The 12,131-nt window shown below is 34.0% G+C and overlaps 1 protein-coding gene across 1 annotated transcript; it reads left to right on the forward strand.

The window, feature by feature from the left end:
- Nucleotides 1,328–7,115, forward strand: LOC109839963 (bidirectional sugar transporter SWEET4-like). Its single transcript, XM_020408439.1, has 6 exons — nt 1,328–1,752; nt 2,567–2,603; nt 3,822–4,232; nt 4,459–4,474; nt 5,551–5,652; nt 6,672–7,115. Exons 1-6 carry the CDS (start codon nt 1,710–1,712, stop codon nt 6,837–6,839), a joined length of 777 nt encoding a protein of 258 aa, XP_020264028.1. The 5' UTR covers nt 1,328–1,709; the 3' UTR covers nt 6,840–7,115.

The following is a 12,131-nucleotide window of genomic DNA, read 5'->3' on the forward strand; positions in this document are numbered from 1 at the left end:
AAAAAGAGGTTGAGAAGTCTAATTTGTACGGTTAATTACAAACCCTAGTCATCACGTAACTCCTTTCGAAGGAGGGGGTTTCCACGAGTGTGAGATTTGTGGCACACAGTCCTAGGATCCGATCAGCGTGCGATTGTACTGTACACCCAACGCTATTCTCCCTTGGCCAAACAGGATCTAGACCAAAACGGAAAAACCCTTGTTTCCCTCTTCTCCAGTTTTGACCAGGGTGCCCCATTTTGGCATTTTATTCAAAAACAAACGATGGATGGATAAAAATCATGCCATCTCTTAATTAAAAGCAAACGGATAAGCCTTGTAAGTTGTGACGCACACACAGATTCCTGTTGGTTGCACAGAAATATTTGAATATGGATCTATATATGGAGGCTTCCCCCTCTCTATAATTACCAACTAATAAATGCTAAACCAGAAGGTCAAATAACCAATTGAAACACCTTGGAATATACCTACACATATATGGTGTATATCTGCAAAGTTACATGTCTATCCATATCTAGTGTGAATTTATTGCACGTCCCTTAACTTCAATCCAATTGTTTTGAGCCCCTTAACTTAGAGGAAGAAGTGATGTTATAATGTTTGTTTGTTTGTAGTTTTTAAACAGAAATAATAATGATTTTCTAGATAAAAATAATAATAACTAGATTTAATTAATTTGAAAAACTTAATAATCCAAAAAAAAACATTATCTAAAGGACAAGGCTAAATAAACTCATTTAAAATTAGATTTAGGTCCTATAACCTTCTTTCTAAAAATTGGATAGATATGTTCATTAATTTTCTAATCTATCAAGTTGGTGATATATAATTTTGATCATTTCTAATCTAAATGAAACTAATAAGTGCAAGTTCAACAAGAATGTAATATTAGTTTTATTGATCAGTTTGGATCATAATCATTCTAAAAAAATATTGAAGGACATGTACTGTACTCTATGAATGAAGATAAATATGCAACTAATTCTAAATTCTTTAAGATTCAAACCAGAGATGATTCTTCGCCATTCAAAATGATCAAGATCAACCGATTCCTCTACCTCTTATATACATAAATTGTTTCTGTAATTTATCAATAATGACAGGAGTTAGTGACAAGTAGACCAGCTAATTTCTCCGTTATCCACTCATATCATTGGATATCAACCTAACAACTGTAGGTATTCTCGTACATTTATTATCAAACAAGACCAACATTTTACTCGTTGGACCCCCCTTCTCTACGGACCTATACACAACGTAAACCCCATCCATTCTCTATTTATTCGGGATTTTGCCTTTGTGCATGAAACAAACAAATGGAGGCCTTAAATTTCTTTGTTTTATTTTAGTCAATTTGTTTAAGGTCGGTGCGAAGTGATTCTATATAAATGTGTGAGAAAATGAGAATGTACAAATCTTGAAGAAAGTGCCATGGCCCTATCCTCCTCATTAACTCCCTCCCCCCTCCAAGTGTTGTCTTGTGTCTGCATGCTCCAAAACTTGTCATGCACCAAACCAACCAAGTTTTAACGCTATAGAGAAGATTGGTTATAGAGAGAGAAAGTAGAGAGAGAGAGAGAGAGAGAGAGAGAGAGAGAGAGAGCGATAATAGTCATCCCCTATAAAGAGACATCCCCTTCTCCCTATAAAGATCACTCTTTTTCTTCTTCTTCCAAGGTTCTTCTTTTTCCTTCTCTTTGATAGCCATGGTTTCCCTCGCGTTGATTCGGACGATCGTCGGGATCGTAGGTAGGGTTTTCTAAATTAGATTTCTTGCTTGGGCATGCGTGCATGAATTAGTTTGTATCAAGGTGTTGTCTTGCTGTATTATTTTTTTCCTTCCTACTTTCATTAAGAAGGGAAAACGAAAATAGGATTATTCTTCTTTAGTCTTTTTGGGTTAATTGCAGATGAATTCCATGCATGGTGGTAAATCATTCATTAGTACACTTAAAATTTTATTATTATTAGTTAGTACTCTGACCCTTGATTTTACGGAGTTATGTGTCGGTTATCATCCCTTTGATATTTGAGGATTTCCCAAAGAGACCCCAAATTCTTTTATAGGTGTATATATATATTTTTCGGCTATAGTACATGTGTTGAGAGATAATTCAGTTTGTGCATTAATTAAGGGATCTAATTATTGTTACTAAAAAATTGAGGGATAATAAGTGGTTAATCCTTATAGTGGGGACATATTTGTAATTAAGCCTAGTCTTTTGTTATGACATCATTGATTATTTTCGTTATCTTTGTATATTTCCTATTAAAATGGGATATCTATGGATAGCCCACTAAATTCATAGAATTTATATCAGCCCTCTAAATGGTATATTTCCTATACAAATCCTACGTTACTTGAAATACTTAATTAAGTTATTTATTCCGTGGTGGTTCTCAAGGAAAAAGACGTCTATAGTTTGGATCCTGAAATTAGAAAGATCATGAAGATTACATAGCTTAAGACAGAGAAAGTAAATTGATTCTTTTGAATGTCGTGTCATTTTTTGTTTAACCCCTTTGAACAAGAAGTAGAAATAATCTTGTTGTTCTTGTGCAGGAAATATAATATCACTTGGGCTTTTTCTGTCACCAATGTAAGCATGAGCTCAAACTCCTCTCAAACTATAATTACATGGTTCATTTTTTCCCCCTTGACTAATATTGCAGGTAATAAATAACTGGATATTTTGTTTGAGCCTTCTTATTTTCCACTCTAGGAAATAGGGAAGGATGATTGGTAGTGTACAAACTTGTACTTTGCTCTAATTATTAACCTCCCACATTTTCTACAAGGGATGGCAAAAAAAATTTAAAAATTACAAAAATAAAATAAAATAAAATATATATAATATAAAAAAATAAAAAAATGATCAAAATAAACATCTAACGCTTATGAACCCACCAACGTTTGTCCATATTGATGGCTTTTAAGGGAATTTTTTGCCATATAATTCTAGGGTTCGAATACCTGTCTACTCGTATGAGACCTGAAGTGCAAGGCCACACACCAAGGAAGGTTCCCCATACCAAATCCCCATACCAAAAAATAAAAATAAAAATATAATAATAATAATAATAATAATAATAATAAATCCTCACATTAGTTTTTGTGCAATATTTTCTTTGTATTACAATTTGTTTCTTTTTTCCAACTATTTGATCGTTTTTATCTTTTCTAAGAAAATCTAGGGGAATATAAAGCAAGATATTAAGGGTTATTTGCAGATAATCTACTTCACTATTTCGATGTTACCACTTATAACTTCTAAACTATTTTATTACCACTTATGTTTGTTTAATCCTATATGTACAATTATTCTCCCTTCAAGGTTAGTCATCATATATATGATAAAAATGTGATGGTAAATTATCTTTTTCCCCCTCTATATATTAGTTTTTTCCAAGTCAAATCAAGGGCTTTTGTTTTTCTTTTTCTGTTATTTATGTGATTCTGGTGTGGCGTATCAACCTAACGGAAAAAATACTGTCTGGATTTCAGAGTGTATATGCTAATAAATATGTTAAGAGGACATAAATGGTTGCTCCCCTGTAGTAAATAGGTGTATATGCAACTATCACTTGAAGATTTTCATCTTTTACCGTCCATATTCTCTCTAATAAAATGATAGAAAATACTCAAGATATCATGTTTTACACCATCAATAGGCAACAACAATATCTATATCAAAATTCTTAGGTCGGCTATATGAATCTAATACATCCATATTCTATTATTATATCTTTTCTAATTGTTTTCAACCAAGTTCTTTTAAGTTTTAGACCGTCCAAATTAATATATATTTTTTCAATAGGCCAACTTTCATAACCATATTCAAGAGGAAAGATGTGGAGCAATTCTCTGCATTCCCATACCTTGCCACACTCCTCAACTGCCTCCTCTGGTGCCTCTACGGCCTCCCCATAGTGCACCCAGACAGCACTCTGGTCCTCACCATCAACGGCGCTGGAGTTGTCATCGAACTGTGCTACATCATCATCTACACCATCTACAGCCCGGCAAAGCAGAAGCTGAGGGCGATCCTCGTTGTCATCTTCGAGATAGCTATTGTGGCCATTCTTGGCGCGCTCATCATCACCCTGGTTCATAACGAGAATCTCCGGTCGAGGATCATTGGTATCATATGTATCATCTTCTGTATCATTATGTATGTTGCCCCCCTGGCTGCTATGGTACGTATGTATCTGATCCGGTTGCACTCCTAGTTATACATTTATGATATTTTATGGATAAATTTCACAAAACTTTTATCTGAACTTTAAAATTATACTCAGCCCTTCTGAACAATTGAAAATTCATAAGCTGCGTTGAAGATATGTAGAGTAAGTACGATATATTCTTTTCACTTCATGCATACCTCTTGTTGAAAGGGTAAGTTAGTAATTAAGTAGATAGGGATAAAACTGTCTAATGTTGTCACATCTGAAAAGTATAGCAGATATTGAAGTAATTTTCATTGGTCATGGTACATTAAAGTGGGACAAGTTAGAAGGAATTCTATGAATCATAAGTTCATGCGGACTTCGGTGAAATTTACGCATAATTTGTTGATATTTGTGCCAGTAAAACTTGCGGTTCATGTTGTTACGAATAAATTTTAAACTTAATTGAGGGGGTTTTCCAGTAACCCGTAACTGGGGGGTAGTATTTCGAAAGCTATTGGAGGTTATCTGGTAATAGTAATAAACCCAAGAATTTATCGACAAGAGAGAAATCGCCAAGCTGTTGATGCATGAGCCACAGTTGTCGACAATTTCTAATGCCACTACAGTATTATTTTTGGTTTTTGGTTATACTTATGGTTGTAATTATGTTAGCTTAGAGTTTGGTTTTTTCTGCCTTCGGCTGTAAGTAGGAGCTATATATTGATAGCTCAGTAACTATTTATTCTTTTGGTCTAGCTTTTCCTAGTGTGCTTTAGTACGTTTTTGATTAGTTTGGATGAAACATCTATCACTCATTGCAATTGGTGACGGGTACGGTCCTCTCCCTATTCTTAAATATGAATTGTTTGATCGTTAATTGTCCCGGATTGTTTCACACTAAAATTAGTTAGTGATTTAACTTATATATGAATAGGCATCTCGCTCTATTTAAATTTTCAAAAAAAAATTAATAATAGTGATAACAAATATAAAAAATAATGGCAAAATTACCCACTTGACAAGTTACTCTATATCTACTAGTGGCTTTTAGTCGGAAAAAGTTCACAGTATTTTTTTCTAATAACATAAGTTTATAGTAGTTTAGTGCAAATCCCCCAAAGTTCATGATAGTATATGAAGTTTATAGATTGAAAAATGCTAAGTGTAGTACCTTTTTTAACTACTTTGACACTACTACTCACAAAGGAGTGAGGGTCTCACTTGAAAATTGTATTGATAACTCATTATGGCCCAACTCTTTTATGAGTGGTAGTGCCAAATTAGTAAAGAAAGTGTAGTATACTTATCACTACTCTTATAGATTTGCATTTTTTGAATATTGTTGGGATATTAATTTTCTGCAGAAATAGTTATTAGCAACTAAGAGCGTCGAGTACATGCCTCTCTATCTATCAATCTTTCTTGAACGGAACTTGTTGGACAATCTACTCCCTCCTCAAATTTGATATCAACATTCTTGTGAGTATTCTCTCTATTTTATTTATATGTTAATTTTGATCGACTTTGTTTAGATATTTAAAATTTTTGAGTTAAAATTGGTTATCTTCTTTAGAAAATATAGAGTAATATGTTGTTGCATGTTGCATTGACATTGTTTATATACGCAAGTTTTTTAGTCATATTGGTTATCTTGCATATGGAATTTTTTATGAGCCAAAATTTAGACCCATGCAGCGGTATTAATAATTTAAATTCTGATTTTAAGTACTAGTTTGCGGGAATTACTAAGTTGCTTTGGTGTCATGTCAAAAAGACCCTTCCGTTGTGTCGAACTCACAAACTATGGTGAAGATTAATAATTGTAGTCAGGCCCGGCCCTGAGGTAAGTCCACCAAGCCTCGGGGCTGGGGCAACCTAGGGCCGGGGGGCAACCTAGGGCCGGGGGGCAACCAAATTTTTTATATATAATGTAGGGTTATAATTTATAAACATAATATCCCAAGCTTTAATATGATGCGTGCTTAGTATTGCGGTTGAGGGGTTTGTCTGTTGTGTAAATCGCCCTTATTCGAGTCTTAGAGAGTGCATTTCATAAAAAAATTTCAAACACGTGCATACCACATGGATAAGGCTTAAGGTTAGACTTCACGTGTTTTTTTCATCTTCCGCTGGTTGCACGCCTGTACTCCTCCCTCTGAGTCACCGACCCAAATTTCTAGATCTTTCTTTAAAAATCTTAGATCTAGATTGAAGAATTCGCTTCAAAAAATTCAAGGAAAAGTTTTTTTTTAAATTAAATTATAGCACAAATGTAATATTTTCTTATATGAATATTGATTTTACAAGAGAATATTATCAGTTTGAACCCAATATAGAACGCTAAGTGGTATTTTATGTATTCCTTTTTATCGTTATTGTTCGTACCAAATTTTTAATATAAGTGGCAACCAAAATTGGATTGGGCTAGGGCAACCCAAACCTCAGACCAGCCCTGATTGTAGTTTTATGCTCTAACAATCTTGCTGGAATTGTTTCAGGTTCCTAATGGTATAGGACTAGTGTTTGCTATTGGTCAACTCATACTGTATGCAATGTACTATAAGTCAACGCAGAGAATACTCGAGGCAAGGAAGAAGGGAGGAGAAGTCGATCTGACCAACGTCGTGGTTCGTGGAGATCCGAATAGAGTAGGCAATGCAGCCTAGATATTGACATGCATGAAAACGGGTTATCGGATTCTTACAGTGTGTAATAACAGTGTATATTTTCATTATATAGATATTGTCGTGGACTGCGAGTTGTAACTCCCGAAATGATCGATCGTGTTGAATGAGTCAGGTTTCGGTTTGGATCCGTAAGGCTGAACCCGAGCCGGAATAGGTGATTTTGGTAGGCATGGGATCATGTAGGGAGCGGTTTTTTGGGCGTGTCAACGTACGTGTAACAATAACTCTTTGCAACAATCAAAATAATTGTGGAAATTTAAATGTCTTCTAAATTTTGAGCTTTTGTTTATCAAGCTGATCAAAATGTTGTTAGAATAATTTTCTTGAATTCTACGGGATTATGCTGCCATTTTCTAATTCCCTTTCAGCATTAAATTGGACTTGCAGTACTGAGGGAAACCGCAAAGTTTTGGACCAATTCAATTGACTAATTCTGTAAAATATATATACTTCATACTTTCATCTTCCAAAAAAAACCTAACAAAAAATATATGAGTTGCTATGTCATTTATAAACTAAGCTACAAAATGTGGGAGGGATGAATCCATCTACTCAGTCTATTTTCCATTCAGTAAAATAAGATGTCATATCTTATCTATTATTTTAAGACACACATATGAGTACAAGATGACAGGTCATTATGCTAAATGAACTTACAAGAAAAAAAATAAAGATAAAATTCACAATTTTATTACGTCCGAGCATATCATGAATTCCACTACTTTATTTTTTTTATAGCTCATTTGTTAAATAAGATAGACATCTTATATTCAACTTTTCCATTTTGATACTACATTAATTAGTTCAAGTTCCATCTCAATTTGGATTCTTCATATTAGGTTTGGTGCTTCTTGAATGTTGATTTTCTCTGATTTTTGTCACAGTGGAAAATATTGCAATTTTCTTGTTCATAGCACAGGCAATTTTAGTATAAAATTGAACAAATACATATATTTATGGGGCAAATGTGTCAATGCCCTAAAAAAAGAAAGTGGTTGTGACCAAGCCTCCCAGTATTTTTTTTGTGTAAGAAAGCCCCCAATACATGAAATAATTATGTTTGAGCCCCTATTTACTTTTCAAACTCAGCACAGAGAGAAACTATTTACCAAAACCCAAAACTGCCATTAACCCGTTCCCTCCAAAACTTGTCTGCCCTTTCTCTCTTCTCTCTTCTCACGCTCAAACCTCCGTCATCTCAAGAACCCAAATTCGAAACCCTAGTTTTCACTCAAACGTCCAGTAAATCCTTAAAAATATCTTAAAAATTTAAGGAAAATGACCGAGGACCCTAATATGGAGAAGGGTGAATGAGACAACACCCAAATGGAAGGGGTTCTTCACCGGCGTCGCTCGGCTCGATTGGCGAAGGAGTATGTGCCAAAATCATCCGCCTTTGCCTCTGCCTCTGCCTTCATATCCCCCGCCGGTGGTTCTTCTCTGACATTCTCTGAGGATGAGGAAGGTAACAAGGCGACGGTGACCCTATTGAGCATGAAAAGGGGGACCAGAAGTTCAAGAACGCAAGAGGAGACGCTCGACGGAGGATGTGCTCATCTCTAGAAGTAAGTTCCCAATCAATTGAGTGATTTTGAATTTATTTAATTTTTGTTTTAAGTAATTTATAAAATTATGATGTTGGATGTTAGCTGAAATATGAGCGGGAAAAAAGGGAAGAAAGTGGTGAGAAACTAGTTATTGTACTGTAGAACCAGTTTCTGTTTATGAGTTCTGTTTATGAAAAAATGGTGGCGAGAAACTGGTTATTGTAGTGTAGAGCCAGTTTCTTAATCTGGGAGTATGATCTCAACAATGTCAAGTATAATCGTTTCGAAGAAATGCATGCACATAATTCTCATTTGTTGTTAGCTATTAGTAATACATGTCAATAATTCTCGTTTTTGTTAACGTTTAGCCTTAAGTATCAATTATTAGCCATTCATGTTAATAAATATTGACTTTTACTAAGTTAATGCCTTAACTGTTAACTATTTTTAATTCATGTTAATAGTAATCATTTGTTGCTAGGCTAAGGTCATAACTATTTTTGTTTGATATTCAATTTATTGATAATAAAAGTGGATAAAACGGGGACCTTATTTGTAGAATTTTTGTCTTAATCTGAGTGAAATTATTATGTGTGAAGTGTAGACCTATTGTATGACATATACACTCATTGTTTGGAATTTTGTTCATTGTGTTATACTACCATGTAATATATATTGAAAAGTATAATTATGGCATATGAATTACAATATATAATCACATCCAACAATTATGGAAAGTATGTGAATATTTGCAATTAGATTTTTCATATATTATATATTGAGAAGTATAGCTTGTACATTAATTTTTTGTTTAAGTGATAGCATTACATGAAAAAGGTAAATAACTAATGTTTACTTTTACACATACATGTTTCATCATTAGATATTAAAATTCATAAATGAATGTTAACTTGTACGAACAGATGTTAAGTTTTGTTGAGTGTTGTTAACGTTCATCTGTAAGTGTTAACTGCCACAAAAGGTTGTTAAGTTTTAACCTTTGATGTTAATATTTACCACTGATGTTAGTATGTATAATGGATATTAAGAATTTGAATGATTTGTTAAGAGTAAATATTTATTTATGTAGGAAAATTGATGTTGTAGGTGATATCAGGCCTATGACATTTTTGGATCATACTATGCGTTCATAAAAAAACTTTCAACTAAGAATAAAGAAGTGGCACTGGGATGCCTACAAGGCCAGTAACTTTGAACATTACGTCTTGTTCGGACCTCCAGCACATGATTGACCAGCACTAGAGCATGTGCTAAGTAATTATGTTGGTGAAAAGGATGAATTCTCTTTTTCCGATTCGAAAATCGGGTCAGTTTTTAGTCAAATTAGATGACGAATGGGTGCAAAATCACACGGGCTTCCCTATTGATGAGGAAATAGAGAACCGCACAACCGGCTCTAGAGGGAGTACTTTGAAGAGAAGAAAGAAATGATAAAGGCCAAGGCAAAGACAAAGACAAAAGCCAAAGATAAAGAAGCAACTGATAGCATACAGAGATATGTTAAAGAGTTACTGGACACACTTGTTGAGTCAACCTCAAAAAGGATATTGATGATTTTGTGCTGCTTCAGATTCTGTACCAGTGTGCAATGATTTGGTGCCCCAACTGCTCACAAGGCATCTCAAAGCAATTGTTTTAATATGTGGATAGTATTGAGAGAGTAAAAAATTATTGTGTGGGGTAAATTTATTTTTGATAAGATGAAAAGAGGCATTCAAATTGTTGTGGAAAGGAATGAGAAAGCCAGAGGTTACATATGTACCTGGATGCATGCCACTCATTCTTGTAAGTTGCATGTTCATATGGTTTGCTTTTTGTTTTAGTTATTAGCAGCTTTGATAACTATGATAAAAGTTAACGTGCATCAGAAAAAATGTACAAGATTGAAAGTTAACAGGATATTGTGAAAATTAACATGTTAACATAAAACTTAACATATGAAGATAAAAGGTAACATTAAAATATGATAGTTAACATGTACGCCTGAATGTTAACATGTATAGTAAAAGTTAACCTTTAATTGTGAAAGTTAGCTCATTAGACTGAAGTTGAACAAAGAGTTATTAAAGTTAAAAAGAAAAATTATGACAAATATTTGTTGCTTCTCCTCCATCTTTTTCATGTTATCTACAGTTTTACTAGTTTATAAAAGCTTAAAATTTCGTTCATTCTATTTTAACAGCTATGATACTATGAGATAACAGGCATTAAAAAACTAGCCCTTAACTTGAGATGGAAGCCTCTGTTGACCAATTGGGTAAGGGTTGGAGGGACAACTGGCTCTTTGAGGAGAGATACAATTATATCCAATGCAAGGAAAGTAAGCATTAATATCATAGAGAAACAAATTTCTCCCAGTAGCCCACGGGGTGAGAAAAACCCTCAAAGGGAGCCCAGTTGGAAAAAGAATGACATCTCTCATCGTGGAAAAAAAGAATCCCCCTTATCTCTGACAGGAGTAAATCTATGGAGCAATCACTGCCGAAGAAGGTTACCCAACTGAAGAAGAAGGAGAAGCAATAAAAGGTTAAGGGTGAGAAGCCAAAGAAGGTGAATGATAAATCTAAGAGCTCGTCAATAGGCTACATAAGCATCAATTATTCTTTACACATTATTGCATATTTATATTAAACAAAATTTTGTAACTTTATCATTATTATATTTTAATTTGCATTATATCATGTTAACTTTCTTTTTGTATGTTAGTGTACATTGTTTCATGTTGAGTTAATGTTAAATGTTAATGTTCAGCAAAACATGTGAATTCTCAGCGTAACATAATAACTTTTATCTTTACATTTTATCATTCATGCGTACATGTTATTTCTTGTATTTACATGTTAACTTTAGTCTGTACATGTTACTTTTCAGCTTAACATGTAAACTTTCATTCTTACATATTAGCATTTTAAATTTTGTTGATTTTCATAACTATTACCTTAATTTTTTCATTGTTTATATAACTATAATGGGTATATTCTTTTTTTTCTCCCGGCATATCAGTGATGCTCCTGAAAGAGAAGATGAGATAGAGAAGTTACCAAGTGATGAACACATTTATTTTTACAGGAATACTGCCAAACTAAATTAGAAATTGCTTCATGCTGTCAAGCGTAGCAATCAATATTAATGGGATGCTTGCGCCACGGAGATACAATGGCTTAATAAGAAATTAGAGTTCTATGAAGAAACCGTTGATCTAATTGACCCCAAGGACCTGAAGAAGAATATGAAGGCTATTATGGCCCAAAATTATATGCATACGAAGGTTACACAGAAGAAGAGGAAAAGTAGTTTGGATTCTTTTAATAGAGGTGATGATATTGGTTGTTTAGATTATGACGATGTAACCAATATTGAAAAGGAAGCTTCTTATATTGTGGAGGTGGTTGTGTAAATGGAGAAGAAAATAGATGAAGTAGAAGAGAAAAAACAAAAAGCTGCGAAAGAATAGAAGGAAGTAAAGAAGGAAGAAGGGCAAGAAGTGGATGTTGAGAATGTATAGAAAGAGAAAGAGAAGAAATAAGGGGAAGAAGAGGATGATGAGAATGTGGAGAAACAAGAAGAAAAGAGAGAGGAAGAGAAAGAAGAAGAGAAGAAAGAGGAAGAGAAACAAGAAGAGAAGAAAGAAGAAGAGACGAAAGAGGAGGAGAAAAATGAGAATGTTGAAGAGTCATCCCCTGAGAAACTCATTGCCGCACCG

Source organism: Asparagus officinalis, chromosome 1, assembly GCF_001876935.1.
Source record: "Asparagus officinalis chromosome 1, Aspof.V1, whole genome shotgun sequence".
Lineage (NCBI taxonomy): Eukaryota > Viridiplantae > Streptophyta > Magnoliopsida > Asparagales > Asparagaceae > Asparagus > Asparagus officinalis.